This window comes from Cryptomeria japonica, chromosome 1, assembly GCF_030272615.1.
Source record: "Cryptomeria japonica chromosome 1, Sugi_1.0, whole genome shotgun sequence".
NCBI lineage: Eukaryota > Viridiplantae > Streptophyta > Pinopsida > Cupressales > Cupressaceae > Cryptomeria > Cryptomeria japonica.
This window is the reverse complement of record NC_081405.1, coordinates 712701506-712724505: the sequence shown is the minus strand read 5'-3', so window position 1 is coordinate 712724505 and position 23000 is coordinate 712701506. Positions and strand designations below refer to the sequence as shown.

General features: G+C 35.4%; 1 protein-coding gene across 1 annotated transcript in view; it reads right to left on the bottom strand.

Moving 5' to 3' along the window:
* Window positions 1–1171: 1171 nt before the first annotated feature.
* The window catches only part of LOC131050382 (glyoxylate/succinic semialdehyde reductase 1), a 36724-nt gene continuing 14895 nt past the window's right edge, over window positions 1172–23000 (bottom strand). The window contains exons 6-8 of the mRNA XM_057984541.2: window positions 2163–2241; window positions 1793–1963; window positions 1172–1631 (exon numbers count right to left, since the gene is read on the bottom strand). Of these exons, the coding sequence (XP_057840524.2) occupies window positions 1554–1631; window positions 1793–1963; window positions 2163–2241 (328 nt within the window). The 3' untranslated portion in view covers window positions 1172–1553. The remainder of the gene's footprint in view (window positions 1632–1792; window positions 1964–2162; window positions 2242–23000) is intronic.

The following is a 23000-nucleotide window of genomic DNA, read 5'->3' as shown; positions in this document are numbered from 1 at the left end:
TCTATGAATCTTTTGAATGTAGCCAATATGACAAACAATTGTTATCATGGTTGGATAGTCATATTTCCAATAGTTAGTTGCACATATGTTGATAAGATTTGTGTTTTCCTTGATTTGCACATTTCATGTTGTGAGTGACACCCTTGTAAGTGGTTACAAAGTGCACCTCAAGGGTTTATAGGAGTTAATTTCATTTTGCATTTGTTTGCTGCAATGTGAGTTTGACCTCCTTGTTTATTAGTCATTTTTACATGTTGAAGATAATGCTTTAATTACATTTTATTCATCGTGATTTCTTAAGATAGAAAGCTATGAGGCTTCAACTTTTAATTGGTTGTAAAGTTTTTTACATTCATATGGCGAATTCTCTCAACGAGTCCCATATTAAAAAAAAAACCCAAAAAATGCAAACTTCATATATGTTCCATCACCAATCTATATTTTTCTCAATATTTGTAAGGACTTCAACCACTTCCAAACTTATAAATCGCTTTCAATGGTTGAGACTTGTTTGCAAAATTTGAATAAGCATTTTTGCACTGCATGTCTTTGCCCAGTCATTATAAATTTTCCAAATAAACTCCATCGTTGACATTTTGTTTGGTAAATAATATTCTAAAATTGAAATCAATTTACTCATAAAAAGATGGGAAGGATACCAAGAGAGGAGCCATATCATAAACTTGAAGTAACTACCTGATTGCTAATTTATTTTTCCTGTCCCTCTCATTAATTAAAAACGTATGTTACTTAAATTTCTAAATACATGCCAAAATTGAAGGAGTTGCAACTGTTATTTAGTCTGGACCACCATCATTGAATTTTGATTTTTGCCATTACTATGGTCTAGAACATAAATGTAATATAACTCATATTTTTGTGATCTTGGAACGTTTGCAATCCTCCACATCGGGACAAAAGGATCTAAAGCCCACTTTGTTTACAGTGTTTAAGCTCAGATTCAGAACTTCATCGAAAAGATGGCAGAATCTCTATCCCTTTTTGACCATTAACATTTCATCCTTAAACAAGTTAAAATGCCGTAAACAATCACTCAAGAAAGGGGCTGTCACTTGATCTGAATCAAGATGATTCATTTCATCAGAAGGCTTATCATTAAGTCAATTACCTAATTAATAGTAAAATTACTCTAAAGGAGTACTAAGAAATATAGCCAGTAAGTATAAATATATAAATAAATGTTTCATGAAGAACTGATATATTTTCTCAATCTTTATTTTGAAATTGCAAGGGGGAAAATCAATTAATTGAGTAGAATTGACATGATTCAGAGAACTGTATGCAGCTGAAAAAATCACGATGAATAAGGTGCAACATGTTTACTGAACATATAATATAATTGTTTGTCTCAATATCTTTGAAGGGCGTGATTCTCTCAAGTCAATAAGTTATATCATATCCACCATCTTCAAAATGTGACACAGGATATTTGAAGAATGAGTATGCACAAGTGTCATCTGGTCATTCTACTATTTTGATGGTTTGATTCCAACCATCCATGACATCATGTGCACATGAGATTTACAAGCTCTTTATGGTTCCTTCACTGCTTGATAGACAGCTGAAAAGTCATGATCACCAAGCCCCATGCTTCTGGCCTTCTTGAAAACCTTAAGAATTTCAAAAACCAGACTACCAAGATTAGACCGAAGGCTAGAACTCCTTACCCAGTATATTTTTTTTTTTTTTGTAAAAATGTATCGAGCCAATTGCTAGCATAGCTTTCAAATTCATTCCAGTAGATGAAGAGAGGAAGATAAACTTAGGATACCTCATTGGCTGCAGCAGCTACAGGCATAGATACTCCAACATCATCTCCAAGGGCAAGTGCTAAACGCATATCCTTCTGTTGATGTTTCAATGGAAATGCTGGGGGGAATTTCTGTTGAATCATAGCTGGCCCTTTCAACTTAAACATTGGATTGCCGATTCCACCTAATTCCTGTCATAAATCAATGCATTAGAAAAAGATAGCACTGATTTTCTATCCTAAACCAATTTCCTCTTTGCAATGTCCTTTCCGTAGCATTGCATTTTATGACCTACCTACTAGTTGTGATAGAATTTAACTTAAAAGTATGCTCAAAAGTTCCAAAATAAAAGATAGGGTTCCCCACAAAATTATGTATTAGCAAGCCTACCAAGACATCTAACAGCGTTTGCTGACTTAATCCGCTCTTATCAGTTAGAACGAGGCCTTCAGAGAATGCATTTACCATGCTGCAATGACAACCGAGGCATGTCAAATATAGAAAAAGTTTGATATAAAAATGCAGGTCATGAAAAATTTAGCTTTACATAATAGTCTCGTATGAACATGATGGAGTTTATATGAATCTGCACATAAAATAAAGCACTTGGTCTCACAACCTGCAGTCTTCCTCAGGCATAAGAGTTGAAATTGTGTACAAACTTTCTCAACCCATATTGCCATACAGAAAATAAAAATTGATATGTTTGACCAAGCATGCTCCCTGTATATCTGTGAAAATTTTGCTTCTTGATTTGTCATTGATGTGTGATTACCAATACTCGAATTTTTAAGTAAACATCACAATAATATTTACAATCGTCACAAGAAAAATCTTTTGACTTATGATTCTTATTTTGATGAGAATTTACATCAATTCTTTTGTCTACTGATTATCGGAACATAAATCTGCTCAGTATTTTCATGGAATATCAATTGATTTGACTGTGGCTAAAGGAGTTCAATTTTAAAAATATGGTTTTTACTTTTTACTATGAACATACGCTTCACATCTAAAATTTAGAAGCTTCACATCTACAATTTAGAACGCTACATAATTTCGCAAGCTGTATTTATCATGACAAATTATGTCAATTTCTATGGACACAAAAGGTTAGACAATAAAATCACATGGTAGTGACACCTCATCATCAGATAGTTCAGAGACAGATGACTCCAACTGGTCATCCTTGTGGAAGGTAAGACTGATGATTTTCTCAACGTAAGTATCAAGTTCAGAAAAAGGCCCTGTTTATGACAAAATACAAAATACAAACACAAGCTTAGATGTTGCACACCAATGGCAATACATATCCAGGGCTTACAGCTTGTGTAATAGAGAATTGAACACCCTAAATTTAACTTCTGAATTGAAGGATTGGAGAGCTTCCTACATTTTAGCTTACATTAACACAATATCCCCATTCTACAAAATAAATAGATTATAAATTAATAAAGAGTAATGACTTTGTTTTGTCATATCATTAATGTTGAATATTCTTACATACTGAAACTCAAAGATTACTGCAAATTTGCAAACCATTACCAATCAAAGACGATTTGCATCTAAAATTAGTACTTTATTTATGATTATTGACTATAGCTGGGTTTGCCCCCAGACTTTGCTGGATTCGTTCGCACAAGATCCAGGTACCAATCCGATGCGCCTGTGGGTACTGGCGGGGTGCTTTGAAACAGCACCCAATTCATCCAAGACGAACCCAGGTGAACCCACATGAACCTGACCCGCACCCAGACGCCCAGTGATGGATTTTTCAATTTTTTCATAATTTTTTAATATTTTTTGAGGTTGACTTTGACTGGGCAACCTCCTCAACCCTAAAAGTGATCTCCAAAACACTTAAAACACCAAAACAAATTCATTTTTGTTCATTTTTGTGGCAAACAGCAAATTTCATTCCAAGAGGCAAAGCTGTTAAAATAGATAGCATCGGTTGGATAAACCAAATGTCTAATTGACCTTACGGTCTTCGACATTTGTCTTGTATTTATCCATATATCTATCCTTATTATTCTGATCACATATAGATATATATTTATGTAATCATTTATGTATTGATTGGTAATAATTATTCATAATATTAATTAAATTAATTCATTAAATGACATTACCAATTCGTTGCAAGTAATAGCATGTAATTAACAGGTTTGTTGACCGATTAGTTTGCTAAGAGACCGACGATATATATTTGTGAGTTATGCATTGGTTATATTGCCGACGTGACTCCTGTGGAGTCACGACTCCTTGAGGAATCATGTCGGTTCCACAAGGAGTCGTGACTCCTTTGTGGATCACCATCGGATATAAATCCAAATGCTGTCAATGGATGTAAAGGTAACGAATAAACATATAGAAGACCAATATTCTGTTACAGGTGAAAAGAAAGGCTGCCGTGGGAGTGACTGTCACTTGTGTGTGAAATACTTCATTCCATATGTTGTAATCTGCAGTTAAAGTAACAAGCAAAAGCCGTTAATATTGTGGCAACAATATTTAGCAGTATTTATCATTGCACGTACAGCAGTCAACATATTTGTTCATCATTATTATATTATAATTTTAAAATTGCCTATATAGTTTAATTCGACCAGCTTTAATATGGTATCAGAGCCAGCTTAAGGAAACGATCAAGATCAGATTTATATATAGACAAAGTTATCTCCTATATATACTCAATTTTTTCAACATCAATATATAAATCAAAATGGTGAATGGTGTTAGATTTGAAGATCATCTCGAAGGAGCTTCCGACTTTGTATCTTGGAAGTTTAGAATCATGCTTGCATTAAGGGAAAACGAATTAGATGAATTCGTAAAGAAGGATATACCAGCACCTGATGAAGAAAGTAAGAAGCTCCAATGGATGAAAAAGAACAATAAAGCCATGAAAATGTTGGTGGATGCTGTGAAAGATCACATTGTTCCAATTATCTCAAAACTGGAAACGACATATGACATCTTCAAATCCTTGGAAAGTATGTATGAGATAGTAGAGCTCTTGCTTTAAAACAACAACTACATCATGTGAAGATGATCAAGGGAGAATCTATCACCTCATACTTTATGAGGATAACAGAACTTGGAGACCAGCTCTCCACCATTGATCACACAATTGAAAGTAAAGAGTTAACCATGTTGGCCCTCAATGGCCTCCCTTTTTCTTGGGAATCATTCATTCAAGGGATAAGTGCACGATCTAAACTTCCTAAGTTTGATCATCTAAAAACTGATTGCATTCAAGAAGAGTCGAGACTAATCACAAGAGGGATTGGACATAGCAAATGAAGATATTCATGTTCTTGCCGCACACTCCAAAAGAAAGAAAGATGAGGAATCAAATGGGGCTCCTACACACAAATGAAGGAAGGACATTTCAGAAATCCAATGCTTTAGATGTGACAAATATGGTCACTATGCGATGCAATGTCCAACCAGGACTATGCCTCAAGCTTCCATTGCAGATGTTGGTGAAACTCTTCCACAAAAGGTTTCAGATGGATTCATATTCTGACTTGAAAGAGATTGTCAATAGATGTCTGGTTACGACAAGCTGCAGCTGGATATCTTATTTACTATGAGAAACTTGTCCCTTACATACGGGACATCTTTAGAACCACAGGCTGTTGGTTTTTCAGGCTATAGTGTTTTGAGTGGAGATTATGAGATTTTACATTTCCATTTTTTTATCTACTTGCTAATTTGCATTAGTCCATTGGAGGTAATTATTGAGGCATTTGTACAAGGGATGATGACATCTAGGGTTACAAAGCAAAGGTGAGACAAGAGGGCTCTTCAAGTGAGGGAGCATATTGCTAGGGGATTTTGTTCTAAATCTCAGGACTGTCATATTCATGTCTAGGGCTCGAACTTATCACAATAGTTCCACTGTGATTTTGGATCTTGCACTTTCAAACATATGAGGATCATATTAGAAAATGAGAATCTCTTGAAGCTAGACATCTTCTATTGGGTCCATGTGAGTAAGGGATGCTTCCGTGACAGAGGGAGAAAATAAGAAGATATGCTTTGATTGATATCCGAGAATCTTGATCATATTGATTCAGAGGGAGTGGACTATGTCGAGATGATTCCTTTAGTGATCAGTCAAAAGATTATGATTCATGGGATGGAGTCCCATGTAGACTGAAAGGCCCTTTATACTAACTCCTAAGTCATGATATTTCTGGATAGATGAATACTTGATGAGCTTGGAATACACCAAGAGTGATGCAGACTCCAACCTTGTATTTGATGAAAGGTCAAAGCATGTGGAGATCAAGTGGAAAGGTATGTTATTCAGTTAAGAAACATTAGTACTAATGAATTGACAACAAACATTCTCACCAAGCCTCTCTCCAGAATAAAGTTTGTGAACTTTCAAGATAAGCTTGGTATGGTGGAAAATGTAGCCCTAGCTGAGATTGAGTCTCAGCATCATTGATTTGGTTGTACTGTTTATTATACTAATGTATTCTTTCTTATTATAAGATGTTTAAAGTGTAAACTCTTATTAATGCAACTTATTAATCTGATATGGTTCATGATTAATTGTCATGTGTGCGACTCCATGACAACATTGGTTCGGTACTTGATGAGCCCCTGTTAACATTATTGTGAGGTGACAATCTCTCAATAATGAACACTTGTACATCTTATCATTATCGTAAGGTGACGCTCTTACAATATTGATTGATCATACCATTATGATGGATATCATGGGACGTGATATCTATGGACATGTCATAATGGCTTATATCTCTGTAGTAATATCTATGGATATGCCATAATGGTGGATATCATGAGACGTGGTATCCATGGATAAGCCATAATGGTGGATATTACATAAAGAGATACTTATGGTGGATTTCATGTGACGTGAAATCCGTGGACATGCCATTAAGTAGTATCTTTAGTTATACCATGATGGTGGATATCATGAGACGTGATATCCGTGGACAAGCCATAATGGTGGATATTACATTAAAAGATTTATGGTGGACATCATGTGACATGATATTCGTGGATATGCCATAACTCCTGATATCACAGTGAGGTGATATCTTTCTCTCACACAATAGATGAAGCTATTGTGTTCACAGTGAGGTGATATTTCTCTCTCTTCTAGATGAATCTATTGTGATCATAATAAGGTGTTGTAGGATAGAAGATTATCCTCCCTTGCTAAGAGGGAGTGTTAAAATAGATAGCATCAGTTGGATAAACCAAATGTCTAATTGACCTTACGGTCTTAGACATTTGTCTTGTATTTATCCGTATATCTATCCTTATTATTCTGATCACATATAGATATATATTTATGTAATCATTTATGTATTGATTGGTAATAATTATTTATAATATTAATTATATTAATTCATTAATTGACATTACCAATTCGTTGCAAGTAATAGCATGTAATTATCGGGTTTGTTGACCGATTAGTTTGCTAAGAAACCGACGATATATATTTGTGAGTTATGCATTGGTTATATTGCCGACGTGACTCCACATAGGAGTCACGACTCCTTGAGGAATCATGTCGGTTCCACAAGGAGTCGTGACTCCTTTGTGGATCACCATCGGATATAAATCCAAATGCTGTCGATGGATGTAAAGGTAACGAATAAACAGATAGAAGACCAATATTCTGTTACAGGTGAAAAGAAAGGCTGCAGTGGGAGTGACTGTCACTTGTGTGTGAAATACTTCATTCCATATGTTGTAATCTGCAGTTAAAGCAATAAGCAAAAGCAGTTAATATTGTGGAAACAATATTTAGCAGTATTTATCATTGCACATACAGCAGTCAACATATTTGTTCATCATTATCATATTATAATTTTAAAATTACCTATATAGATAAATCTGATCAGCTTTAACAAAAGCATACATTTTTTCTTGTTGGATAGACATAGGTAGTTGAAGATTGATCTTTGAAGCTTCAACAACAATTGCATCCTCATTCCTACATATTTGCAACTCTTCATTGGCTGTTAATTAGATCACAGAAGGATATTTTTGCAAACAGGTATGCAATTTTTTACTCCATTTTTGTTTTACAAACATGAAACAAATTATTTGTATTGTTTATCTATCTCTTTTCCATTCTTTTATGAAATGTATCAAACATTCAAAAGAGCAAGGATTTCTACATGTGTTTTTTCATTTTTGTTCATTTTTTTATTTTTGTTTTGAATATGTTCACAAAATTTCTTGCCATAGAAATCACAATGGCAACTAGTTCTGCCTCCATAACTTAACCTAAATTCAAAACAGATACAAATTCTCCTCTCTGGAAATATGTTGAAATGATACAACCAATTCCAAGTGGTGGGGGTTACATTTGGAAATGCAATGGATGTGGTAGACAATATTCTAGTTCATATTTTTGGGTGAAAGCCCATTTGTGTGGAACACCTAGAAAGAACAGTGTACCTGTGTGTTGACGTGTATTTTGTACACTATCAAACACAGAATAAAATAACCAAGGGTACCTTATCCTCTCTTGAATAAAGCCTCCGAATGCTGAAGATGTCGCGAAAAGGATCAATCGGGATGACTTCAAGGTTCTTGTAGGTAGGGTCTCTACGTGTGGATAAGCTCTCTGTGGTATGATGTGATTTGCTGAAATCACAAGGGGACTTACATTTGATGATTGAACGTCTGATCTGCTTTGAATATTGCTGGAACACAGGCTCTTACTAGCTTTGATTTGGAAAAAGGAAAAAAGATGAGGGCGAGGAAAGGATCTAATCCTAACACTAAGAATGTAAGAGCAATGAATGATCTTTGATAGAATTCTAACTAAGTCTTGTTTTGACATCACAGGAACATCTCCACAAGGTTAGTGCGATCTTCGAAGGAAAGCTTTATGTTGTTCAAATCATCACTACAGGCATAGACACCATCAGGTTGATGCATATCAATGAAGAAGCGACAATTGGAGTTAAGCTTAAGCTGAATGATTCCAGTTGACTACACAAGGCAAGTCCGCAATCAACAAACTGCTAGTAGTATGGATATACGAATTCCACCATCAATCAAGCACATTTCTTCCACTCATCTAATAACATGAAATCAAACATGAGAAGTATAAAGACCATGCAAATTGTCGAATCGACCCATAAATTTCACCATTTCTTCAATGAAGTTACAAGTCTTTTACAACAACATCTTGGCAACAATCTTTGCCTTCTCTCTCTACTCTAATTGCTATTCTATCTTATTACTTATCTATATCTCTTATCTATCTAATGTTTTACAAAATGAAGAGTCGGGGTTTATATAGTGCCCATAATACAATTCGATGGCTGAGATCAATTCGAGATCAATGGCCAAGATTTTACAATGAAAACCCTAATTAGGGTTTGTTACAACCATTACATAACATTTAATGCTCGACCAATGAAATAATTGTATTGCTTGGACACATATCCTCTCTAGAAAATTCCACCAATGGATAGCTGGGGTAGGTACATCGGAGTTTGTGCCACCTTCCATGAGTTAGGTACATTGAATCTGGAAATGCTGAGGTGGACCACACTGACCGGAGAAGTGATGACTAGGATGCCACCTCGTCTGACACTTGTAACTTGGTAAATATTCAACTTGGTGTTGTTGAGAAGCTAGCTTTAATTAATTCATCTGGAACTATCTGCTTCTTCAACGAACCCTTGTTCTAACTTCTTGTGTCCTTGATTTGCAGGATGATGATGTACCTCGCCTTGTAATACTGGATTGGAGAAGGTCGCCCTTGATGACGTTAGTCCAAAGAAGGCCGTCCTTGTCGATGCTAGGCTGGAGGAGGTTGCCCTTGTCCTTGCTTGACCGTCCTTGATTAGGCTTGATTTTCCTTGAGGAGAGTCTTCCGACTTGTGGATCTTTCGAGCTTGGGAGTCACCATCTTGGTACCTACACAACATTTCAAAATTAGTAATATATCTTGAAGTGTAGAAAGGAAAATTCAAGATTCCAATTTAGGAAACTTCATGATAAATCTTGAGTTATCATTTCCTAATTTAGGATTTTCAAAGCAAAATTTAAATCTTCAAAAATGGTGCCAAGGTGATTACGCCATACCTTCACTTGGGAATTAATTCTAAAAAATGATGCAAAAATAGGAGAATTCGCTAGGCAAAATGTAGATCAAGAATCCCTTTAGCAAAATGCACCCCCTTTAGCTTGGAAAAGAACTCCATCTTCCACTAGCTTCTTCAAGATCTGGAAATTCGCCTTCAAATGTCTTCAAAAATCTGGAAATTATCCTCCAATCTAGCAAGAAATACGCCTCTCCCATAGCCTTCAAGATGAATTTCACCTTCCTTAGTCTCCACACTTGGTAGAAATTCGCTCCACACAAGCTAGATTTCGCACCTCCTTCCTTGCTCCTCCAAATCGCACTTGAAACAATGAGTGGATGATTTGAATAATGAAAAACACACCCCAAATATATAGAGCGCTCACCATTTCACCTCCCCATAGGCCGACTTGATGAAAATAGGCCAAAAAAATAAATAAAACTAAAAAGGAAGAGGCCGACTTAATAAAATAATAAAAATGATACCTCAAGCGCTCCCTTTTTTTAAATTTTAAATTAATAATAATTAATTTCGAAATGCCTCAATTAATAATAAAAAAAAAAACGATTTTCCAAGGCTCAAAATTAATTATTAAATGCTATGCGATTTTCATTAAATGCCAATTTAATTAGAATTTTTAAAAATATTTTGAAGTTTTTTGGCGAACTTGGCATCTAGTGCGATTTGCTAAAATAAGGCAAAAAATAATGAATTTTGATAACTTCGCTCTGGTCCCTTGGAGAGGGACAGGAGCTTCCTTTGAAAAATCGCTCTGGTCCCTTGGAGAGGGACAGGAGCGCCTATTGCAACTTGGGTCGATTTTCTCCATTGTGGCCCATTCAAGTTATATTCAACGAGCAAAACATACTTTCCTTGTCCTCCTCAAATCGCGAAATCACTTAAATCTTGCAAGGATAATGCAAATTCGGAATTCAAGCTCCAGTCCTTCAGTGAGGGACAGGAGCACTTTTTCATTTTTAAGCCAATTCGTCCTTTGCTAGTCTTCCAAGTTATCTTCAATGGATGAATCTTGCCCTCTTTCATTCATTTCAATCACGCAACTTGCCTTGCCTTTGCAAGAAATTTGTATTTTTAGAAAAGAGGGACGGTCCTTCAGTGAGGGACGGGAGCACTTTTGGAAAAGTGGGACGGTCCTTCAGTGAGGGACGAGAGCACTTTTGACATCTTGGCGTACCCTTTTGTTCTTTAAATCTCTCAATTGCGTCCAAGGCATAAAACATCCTTCGTCCTTCCCATCCAAGTCAAGTTTTGCCATAAAATATCAAACAAATAGGAGAAACTTGAAAAAGTGGCACGGTCCTTCAATGAGGGACGGGAGCACTTTTTGTCATTTGGGTTGATTTACTCCTTTGTAGACTGCTTAAATTATATTCAATGGACAAAACATGCCCTCCTTGATCTCTTCCAATCATAAAATTGTCCTGATCCTGCAAGAACAGTGCAAATTTGAAAATCAAGCTCCGGTCCTTCAGTGAGGGACAGGAGCGATTTTTGTCCTCAAGGCCAAATCACTACAATTTTCATCTCAAATTTCCTTTGCTAGGGAAGATTTCACCTTACTTCATGCTATGAATAAAAGTTAATGTCCAAAAAAGGTCTAAAATTGTGCATATAAAGAAAAGCGCTCTGGTCCTTCAGTGAGGGACAGGAGCGAATTTGACCTTCTAGGCAAAAAAACTTCTTCATTTCATTGTCAAGTCTGGATGCTCTATCATGCTCATTTTGTCCTTCATTGTGTCTTTGATGTTTCAATTTGACCAAACAAGGTCAAGAATGATTCAAATAAGCCTTTTCGCCCTGGACCCTTGGAGAGGGACAGGAGCGAAATTTGACTTTAAGTATAAGTGACATTTACTTTAAGTTATATTCCATATATACTTTCAGGATGTTTGAGAGTGGTTTCAGACCTCCAGGAGTTATATTGCAAAATCTAGTTTTTTGAGGTTTTTCAGTTTCCAGACTTAGTCAAATTTCAGGATCAGGACATTCCAGACTTAGCCAAATTTCAGGATCAGGACTTTCAGACTTAGCCAAATTTTCAAGATCAGGACTTTCAGACTTAGCCAAATTTTCAGGATCAGGACTTCACTCCAACAGGACCTGCTATCCTATTGATCTCCCCGACAACACTCAAAAATGCAAAAGCCAACTGACAAAACCCTAAAAGACCTAAAAAAAACAAACCCTAAAAAGCAAAAAAGCAAGGGTCCCCATTTGCAATGGGGCGATGTGTGAAAACGTCACAACACTGTGCCATCTGAGATAGTGATGACATATATTATGGAGCAAGAAGAAGCAGATGAACAGGAAGCTCGTAGATTAAATCATCCCTTAAAAAAGATCAAAGGGTATACACCCCCCATCTAATCCTGATATTGTGGTAGAAAGCCACCCATTTTTGGTTCCACCTCATCTTCAAAGTGAACAACCCACTGTAGTCAAAAGATCAAAAGGGCCTTTGAAAACTACATTTCAAAATGAGAGTCAAGACACTGCCGACAAACATGTAGCAAGATGTATTTATGCAAATGGATCGGCTTTCAATGTTGTTCACTGACCATATTGGAAAGAGATGTTGAAAAAAGTTAATGTAATGTCCCCTACTAAGTTTAGGCCTCATTTAACCATAATTACTCCAACTCAACACACTTATGACTTAAGTCTTAAACCAAATTGATTAGGAGATAAACTATCTTAACATGAATCCAATCAGTGAAAACATAATCTTCTTTCTGATATTGAATTGATAATTCAATCTGATTCATAATCTCAGATTTACTTGTTTATTCAAATTACTATTTATATATTTATATTTATTTTCAGATAATATTATAATATATATTTTACTGCAGAGCAGTTTCTTATAAATATTATAATAATTATAATTATTGTATTATTATTGAATTCTGCATAAGAACATTATTGTACCTCATATATTAAGCATTCATATTAAGCGCATCACCAAGAACAAGGATGTTTACTGCCTGTCAGTGAATATGGATCTGCAGATGATAATAATCTCCTATTCTTCACTCTCTTCTCTTTCTTCTCTCTTATTCTATACCTTCAAAAATGTGTCTTTTATTTAAAAGACAAGTCTCTTCATAACTGAAGACTCATCTCCAAGCAAGTCACATCTTTTCAAAACAAATTGCCTTTTCTTAAGTTATCGCACCTCTTGATTGATCCCTCAACAACCGCTCGTTATTGACAATCATACTAACATGTTTTCTGTTTCCTAATCATTAGTATGTTTTTTTTAGACACCCCTTTAACAGATCATACTCTTTATTAGATTCGGCATATCTGATATCGCTGCTTTAGACTTTCACCTTAATTGTTGCCTCCACCTTATTGAATCTACTTGTGGCATTAATATGAATCACTTGTCTTTTAATGTCATATATTGATCGTTGCTTACATTATAATCACCGCTATTAATAACCTTTTGTATCTTCTTTTCTAATCGCTTACATGGTCGCTGCCTTTTTTATATCATAACTTAGTTTATCAAAAACATTCCTTAATAAAGATGCCATTCTGAGATAACCCGCCTATGTTATTAGACTTCCTTGGACTTGACTTTGCCTTCTTGGGTCGCTGTAATAGGAATCTCATTTTGCTTAATGCTGTGAAGTCAACCAGATTTAACATGTATCGTTGTTCACATTTTTTGTCACTATTGCCTTTAAAACTATCATTGCTTCTCTTACGTCAGCATATGATAGGTCTGTTAATACTCTATAAATTTAAGTCTATTGATCTTAGACAAAATAATAGTTTTGTCTTTTAATCGCAGGAGATATTGGTCTTGCTTTCTTTAATCATATCTCACTCTTTGCGTTGGCTTTGAAGGTTGTTTGACTTCTTAAAACAACTCCTAGAGGCAGCAATATTAATAATATTGCCATAAGATTTTATTTCATGCTTGATATGCATGGTCTCTTCAATATAGTTGCTTAATACAATCATTACATAAATTTATACAATCCAAGTTGTTTTTATATAAACATAAGATATAAATTATTTTTATTTGAATATTTCAAGAATATTATTAGTAATAAATATTAATTAAATAATAGTATTTAATAAATAAATAAATTTGTAATAATCATTCGTTGGTAATTATATTATATTAATTAATAAATAATAAGTGCTTCATTTAGGTTATATATAACAATCAAGGAGGGGGCATGACAGTTAATAAAGCTCCTAAAGGGTACAAGGGCCCAGGTTATGAGAAAGTGTGCGACACCTTATTGGAAAAAGAGGTCAAGGTAGTTGAAGATTCATTGAAGCCCATAAGGTATTCATGGATTTAGACAAATGTGTCCACTGTTTTATACGGGTGGAAAGATTCAAAAAAACGTCCCTTGATCAATGTCATAGCAATGTCCCCTAAAGGGGCAATGTTTTTGGGACCCATAAATTGTGAGGGGATGGTAAAAGGAGGACAATTTGTTGCTGATATTCTCATCACAGCCATTGAGACAGTGGAACCCCGTAACATTATTCAAGTCATAAAGGACAACACAAAGAATTGTAGAGTTGTTGGGTTGTTGGTTGAGAAACGATATCAACATATCTTTTGGACACCTTGTGCAGTCCACTCACTCAATCTTATGCTACAAAAGATTGGGAATAAAATTGACTATATCAAAGAGGTGTATGCAGAGGCTGAGGACATCCAAATACTCATCACCAACTACCACATGTCTAAAAGAATTTGTAGATCATTTTTGAATTGGAGCTATTGAAGGTAAGTAAAACAGTATAAAATTTTACATTTTCATAATTTGATCGTGTATTCTAATTCTTCTTTAAAGTTTGTTTTTAAATTATAATCTTTTTTTTTGTAATAGGTTGCAAAGACCCAAATCACCTCTAACACAATCATCTTGAGACGATTTGTGAAAGTTAGAGAGACAATTTTGGCTGGTCATTAACCAAAATTAATCTATAAGAAGGCAAAGCAGCACAGAGAGGGCAACAAAAATTAAGCAAAGGATATTTGATGACTCATGGTGGGATCGTGTAGAATATCTCCTTAGTTTCACTAAGCCCATTATGAGTATGATTAGCTATACTGCAATGGATAGGCCTTACATTAGAGAGATATATGATGGCATCGACTCAATGTTTGAGAAGATGAAGTGCATTATAAATCCAAAAGAGCAAGACCCTCACCGGGCCCATTATGAGCACGATTAGCTATATTGACATGGACATGCCTTGCATTGAAGAGATATATGATGGCATCGACTCAATGCTTGAAAAGATGAAGTGCATCATAAATGCGAAAGAGCAAGACCCTAAGGAGACTTTCTTCAAACAGGTGCATGCAATTGTTGAAGAAAAATGGAACAATATGACCACTCCATTACATCTTCTTGCCTTTACATTACTACAGTAGTCGGACTCTTTTTGTGCCAAGAAGGCTTCCCCCATATGGAGAGTTTGAAATGGCTAAAGGGTAGAATTGCGGGATTTAGTCATGAGTGAGTCCATTAATTTTGTGCACTCAAATGGTGAAAGTATTGAAGCTCTTTGTGATAGGTTCTTAAAGGCTGCTCATAGTTGGTGGTACTTCCATGGCCAATTCTTCCAACACCTACAGCCCCTCACAATCAAAATTTGATCATAAGTTTAATAAATATTTAGTTTTTAGTTTTTAAAGTTTCATTTAAAGTTTTTTTTATAATGTATAACTTTACCTATTTAATTTGTCTTCATAGGTTGCTAGTTCATTTGCATCTATAAGAGGAATTGGGGCACATATTCTTTCATCCACTCAATAAAGTCCAATAAAGTGCAGTCAAAACGGGCTGAGAACTTAGTATATGTGCATTCTAACTTGTGTCTCTTTTCACACAAACAATATGACTACAAACAAGGATATTTGAAGTTGTGGGATATAGAGCCAAAGCATACTAATTTGGATGATTCCACTTCTCAGCATATTGCATTTGAGGAGTTTAGTGCAATTGGCACTAGCACTACTTGTGGTTCATCTAATGTTCCTACATAATCTAATGTCAATGATGATGATGATTTAGAAACTCTATTTGATGATTATAAGTTAAAAACTCTGATGATAATGATGATTTAGAAAATCCATTTGATGATTAAAAGTTAAAAACTATCTGTTAGTTGAACTTGATATTATTATTTTAACACTGAGCTTGAAGTTTGAATGATGAATATTTTATACATATCATGCATGTTTTGAAATTTAAATGAGATTCAATTTTGTGGTAGTTTTGTTGTTTATAATTTTTACATGTGTTTGGTACGAACAAACCCAAAATGAACCCAAACCCCCCAAAAAGTTTTAGCCAAACCCACAAACCAAATCCCCAAACCTGAAACCAAACCAATACCAGAACTGGCAACTTAGATTATCAATGATGTTTTCATTCCATTGGAAAAATGCAAACATTTTACAACTATGTCACAAGGTTCGCTGAACTTTCAGCTTCAAGTTCAAAATTCGGCAACTGGTCAAAACTTAATAAAATTTGTTAAAATTCGTCTGCAATTCGTACTGAAAAAAACAGGACTTTGGTATTATTAAAATCTATTTTAGAAAGGAATTTTTAAGGGTTTTTCGATAGTTTTTTAACTAAATAACGACCCCCAACATCAACAGAAGATATTACAAGTCCGTTGAAGGTGTTTTCTGTTGCTGTGGCTAGGGCACAATAGATTCACTGTGGCTAGGGGACAATAGATTCGCCGCAGCTAGGGCAAAATGAATTTGTTGTGGTCTGAAGGCATCCACGTAACAGGGCGGAGGTCATCACTGCAGAGAAACTGAAACAAAGGCATTTCGCATTGGAAGATTGAAAAACATATCGAGCCAAAGGGAAAAAGTATATTTTAAAGTTTAAACAACAATTTTATATTTTATAATGACAATAGTTAAAAACTCATCTTCTTTAATTTACTTATTAGTAATGTGTTTTTTAAATAGAATAGAATAAAGTATTTTTTAATTTGTTGAAGTTAAAATAAAAATTAATATATTTTTTATTTTATGTGTTTTAAAAATGAAGTTTGGTAATTTTCTATTGATCTTATGTTTTTTAAAATAGAATCTGATATTTTATTTTGGTTTTTATAGTTAAAAATTGAAAATGTATATTTTTTATTTTTTTTAAATAAATTTATATATGGCGAATTTAATGTCGATTTTTTTTTTCAATTTTTTTACTTTGTCAAACTTAATTCAATTTTTATTGTTGCCGAACTCGAACTCGAATTCAAACTTTGTGACTTAGCTTTACGATATACATAAAGTTCAAAAGTAGATTTGATGTGATTCTGGCAGGTATAGAATCGAAGAGAGAAGAAACTCTTTCTTAACTTTAAAATGCAAAAGCATAGTCTGAGCCAAGAGTTTTCCCTGTATAAAAAATTCAAGACATTGCGAAAAACCTCTCAGAACCTGAAATGCTGAAATTAACTAGCCAACATAAAAGATAAGGCAAATGCAACAGTAAGAAAAGTGGCTTTCATGATCAGGCATACTTTGCAGTAAGCATTAAAAACATGTATAATACCATGTACATGTGAAAGGTTGTGAATGGTAAATGCAAGAGCCCACTTTAAGGGGTAACTGTCTGAAAGGCCCTTTATTCTATGGCATTATGATTCTAGTACTACTAAGGATACCTGCAGTTTTATGAGGGATGTTTATCTCAGGCTTACTTGCATAAGTAGCTAACATCTTAGAGGACAATCTGAGTGAAAATTAGGCTTGCGCTGACATTTTACCCACAGTAGTATTTGTCAACACACATGAGAAAGAAATAAAAAAACAATAATTAATACAGAGTATTTAAGTTTATAGGGGAATCCAATGTGTTTATGTATGCCCTTTTCCAAAACAATTATCAAAATTGGCCTTTAGATGTATAAAAAACTATTCCTGTCATGTTGTATGATAGATTCTTATTATGTAGGAGTTCTGTAAGGCATACAAATGGAAACTTTACTTAACAATCACAATTTTGAACAATATCTTCTTAAAATTGTAAACTAAAAACATTTACCATTTATTGGCTTTAGTGGAGTCCAAAGTCTCACAATCAAGTAGACTGGCACAGATGCTCTAAAGAAGATAGCAAGTTTTTAATTGAACCAAAAGGAAAACCAAGGAATGTAAAAAAGTTAGGGAGAAAGATTCCTCAATTAAGGGTGTTGTCGTTGTGGTCTTGTCAATTTGGATCCATTGAATTTAATTTTTTTTAACTTTGAATTAATTACTAAGGTGCATTTTAATGAATTTTAATCTTTGTAGTTGATGGTGCTTGGTGCTTGCTTTTCTTTGATGGCTTGTTGTATTCATGCTCTGAAATTTAGAATGCAGTCTTTATATATTGTTTAATGGCTGCATGATGTCCACTTCCACATATTTCTTCTCCTGTTCAGAATTTATTTTCCTGCATTTTATTCATATCTCAAAGTTAATGTGATGACAACATGTGTCATCATCTTGATGCACAAATCACTGGACTCTTTTATCCAAGCTTTAAGGCTTGCTTTTTCCTTTTTCTTCTCAGATTGGGCAAGAATGAACCAAGTGGCACATCCTTGTTGCCATTTCTTTGATTGTCAATGTCTCTTAAGGATAGCAAGATTGTGACACTTGTCGTAGGACCCGTGTGTCCTTTATAATATTTTTCAAGGACCCGTGTGTCCTTACTCCTTTATAATATTTTTCAAGTGAGATACTAACAAGTGGTACCAAAGCTTTTTCCAGGGCTGCAATCTACAACAGCAACAACAGTTTAGTGGCTTACTACAATCACCTTTTGTATGCTCTTGCCTTGACCAAATGCGATCTTGGTGATCAAATAGTGGTGAAAGCAATCGGGTACTAATCATTTTTTTCCAACGATATTTTCCTTGCAATATTGGTTGACTCACCAATACCCAGGCTCAAACAACATCTATATATGGCTGTGAGCGTTAATGTACCTTTGAGTATATTGAATGACCCTCTACAGTTAGAAGAAACCTCGCCATATGAAGCCATAAATAGTCTACAATCTACAGTGCACTAGTTAGTGGTTAGCATCAAAAGTTACTCTCTTTAAAACTTGAAGATTAGATAATGTAGCTATGGGAAGGTGGAATCCTACATAGAGCTCTAAAATATTGTCAGGATCACTATTTACAAATAGGAAAAGTATATTAGAGAGACAACAAATCAGACACAACCTAGCCAATCAATTTATGTCTTAAACCCTAGCTTTGAAAAGATTTGGGCACATTTGGTTAAAGATAGGTTGATACTCGCTGAGTTGCACAAATGCATATGGTAAAACAATGGGTCAACGAGTTGTAGCTTTCAAAATGAGGAAATTGTGTTAATTGTGTCTCAACTCTCAACTGTTGGAATCTTATATAGTCTGCCAGTCTAAAACTTTTGGGTCAAATTCTCTCAAACCAAGAGGAATTCAACAGTTCTGTCTGAAAAATTGTCCATAAGGTATTATGACATTCTGTATAAAAAAAGTTTTAAAGCCAAAAAAACTGCATCATCGAGGCACCTATACCATTGTGATCATCTAGTCAAGCTGATCATTTTAATATACAACTCCAAAACACCTTCCAATAAGCCCAGGTGACCCAAAATGGTAAACAATCACCATTCTCAAGGCCTCACTTTGAAAAAGCTTGATACAAAAGTAAAGACCATCAAGGACTCACTTTCAATATGGACCACGTTAGACAAACTTGACAAGATAGAAGAAAATGAATCTTGAACTGACAAGCTCAACAGTAAATATGATGTGATGCAAGTTGCCCTTTCACAACGACAACCACGAGGAAGGTTTAGTGGCCAACACAAGTCCTCTAGACACACTTGTAACATAGGACATCACCCCTTTGGAGAGCACAATTTGGAGGAACTGCCACAAAGTACGCCCAAACTTGTTTTTCCCAAATTTGATAGAGATGATGCCACAAACAAACTAGAATTACCAAGCAGAACAATACTTCACCTTGAATCAAACTGTATTGTCCCCTTCTTAAGTAATCAGCTCAGTTGACCGTTAGCCTATTCCAGAGACCCGTAGGCTAGTCGGAAGCAGAAATTAGGGTTTCCTACCTTTGGGAGGATGTTTCAGCATTTTTGGTGGCTTGCATGTTGGAGTTTGTCAGTTTGGGTTCTGGATTCCTTCTGGGTTTTCAGAAAGCTTCGCAATGATAGTACATGCATAACAAGCAGTGGAGTTTGGCAAACTTGCTATTTTTAGTAAGTGGAGGTGAGGGCAGCTTATTTCTCGAGATTTTTCTGTGTTTTCAAAGAGCTTCGCAATGGTATGACATGCAAATCAATCTGAAGACCTTTTGTGGACTTACTATTTTTAGTAAGTACGACAGCTGCTCAGAATGGGGTGCAAATCACTTTGGAAACACTTACTATTTTTAGCAGTAAGCTATTTATAGTAAGTACTATTTTTGGCAGTACTATTTCTGGCAGGTTCCTGTGGTCCAATTCAGTTGGTTATTTCTAGCAATGCATTTCAATACTTTGGCCTCAGCTCAACATTGGCAGTTGTCAGTATTTGAAGAAGGTATACTTTAATGACTTAGGCTTACATGTATTTTATTCAAATTTGGACGACTTAGAGAAGGGAAATTTTTTATGCTAAGTCTATCTGGGCGAAATACTTCACCTTCATATTTTGACGTCATAATGCAATTTCATCAATGTTACTTTATAAGCATTATATTTATCAAAAAGTGGTGATTAAGGGTGGTAGTGAGTTGGGCGAATTATGCTAAAGAGGTAAAATGAAATGTTAATTGAATTTAGGCGTCATTGAAGTGGAATTTGAATTTGAATTTGGTCTGCTGGGAGGTTATAAATAAAGGCCTTGGGCTCTCATTTTGGGGTATCCATGAATATTGTAACGAAGTGCTGATCGAATGCTTCGAGGAATGCTTCCTCCTAGATTGAATAATTAGCTTCTCGCTTGAAAGATAGCGACTAGTTGAGACTGTGGGACTGTTCTTCACTTCGAAGAATAGATGGAATTCAGTGCGAAGTTTATGATTGAAGTATTCTGATTTTGGTGTGCTGTGTGTGAGTTCCAGGTTGCTGGTTTTCAGTGTGTTGTAGGCATGTTTTGCTCATAAGTCTCTACGTGGTCATCTAATGGTTACGTGGTCATCTGATGGTTCTAGGTATTGGCTCGTTATTTCTCCATGCTCTAGGCAATCATCCCTATAAGTTTTTAGTGCTTATCTTGGAGTCATTAATTTTATAATGCAAATCGAATTTCTGCCCTAGCTGTATCATGCTGAAGCTGCCTTGGGATGTGTGCAGAATAATTTTGGGCCTGTTTGTTGTGTTTTGTCAGTTCTAGCTTAATCACCTATCTCCTAGCTTTCATTTGCATCTGATTTGGGGTCATTCCGTTGAGTGTGGGCAAAGTTGTGAGCATTTTTGTGAGTTTGTAGTTGCTGGTCTGCGTATTTCCAGCTTGCTGTTTGCATATCAGATTCTGAAAATTGATAGCGAGTAGTGTGCTTTTGGAGTGGTTAGTCTTTGGTGGTTTTGGAGTGCATATCTTATCATTTGCAGCGATGGACAGTGATGTTTTTATTCTGAAATCTCATGCTATATATTGTAAAGCTAATTAGTAGTACTAACAGCTATTTCTTCTTGGATTGTAACACCTGACCCACTGAATAAGTGGAAGAGGTTGGCTTTGCCGCCTATCTTTTCTTATTGTAATGCTGTCCTCCCGTTGAATAAGCAGTTGAGTAGATTGTTATTTTCATTCTCAGTCCTCCCGCTGAATAAGTGGTTGAGTGATTGTTATTTACTTCAGTTTCATTGGCATTGTAATTGGCTGGTCATACCGCCAAACTGTTGATAAATTTCTATTACCTGCTAGACAAGCGGAAGGGGCTGGCTTGCTGCCCAGCATTGTAATTTCCAGTGGATTATTGAAGCTAACAATCCCCTTGTCACCGTATGCTCTCACCTTCCCACATTGGGCTCTTGGTGATCAGAAAGTGGAAGGGTTACCTTTCAGCTATATTTTGTTTATCATTTTCTAATCCTAACGGGTGCTTGTAATGTTTGTAACTGGAAATAATTGAAAAAAAAAAGTAAGGGGATGTTTCACAAACCCCCACATAAGAAGTTGTCCCTAGAATTTCCAACGTACAATCTACCATGAAATTAACAAGAGGTACCACTGTCTATCTAGAGATTCTGTTGATTATCTATCCACATTTTCCACTACCTTGATCTGTGATGCTTGGCTCTTTTTCTTTTTGAAGTCACCACCTTATGGTATAGATTTCTCTATGAAGGCCCAAGATCTAGCAGATTGATTACTTCCTTATTTCAGACTATCACAAATGCTGGAAGCGTTAAGTGCCATCTGGATAATATTGATTCACATACAGGTGAACCATTGCTCATCCTTGTGGTCTACTACAGCTAAGACTTCTCAGCACCACTCCTCTTATTTTATTGGTCATAGTTATATCTCTTCTTGATGTCAAGACCTTCTAACACCCCTCTTTAACAACACAGATCTCAGAGACAAGCTCAAATCACCAGTTTTTTTTCTATCAGAAACAGTTCTTCAACCTTGAGTGTTAGAAAAGGTTCTATGCAGAATTCCCTACCTTCTAGGATTGTCTAGCTTGCTAGATGAGCATTCTCAAACTCTACATTTGTACTTCTACAGTCTGCTCTGCCTTCTAGGATTGTCTAGCTCACCGGATGAGCATTCTCAAACTCTACAATGGTACTACTATAGTGATTGATGATAATATTGTTGGCTACTTCAAAGCAAACACCTGATGTTTTTTGTTATCTGCCTAGGTATCTTCATCTACTCCCACAGCACTGTGGGGCCCTCCCTTCACACATCTATTTGTACTTTTAATTGTTTTGGGGTTGGCTTTTTAATGTTAACCACCATGTGTCTATTTCATTGTTTCACCTGCTTTTTTTGCTTTATTGTATTTGTTTTGGGTCTAAGACCCAGTTTTGCACTGGTTCTTTATTATTGTAATTGGTGTATTTTCCAGTCCCTTCAACCTATTCTTGGTCACTCATGGACATTAA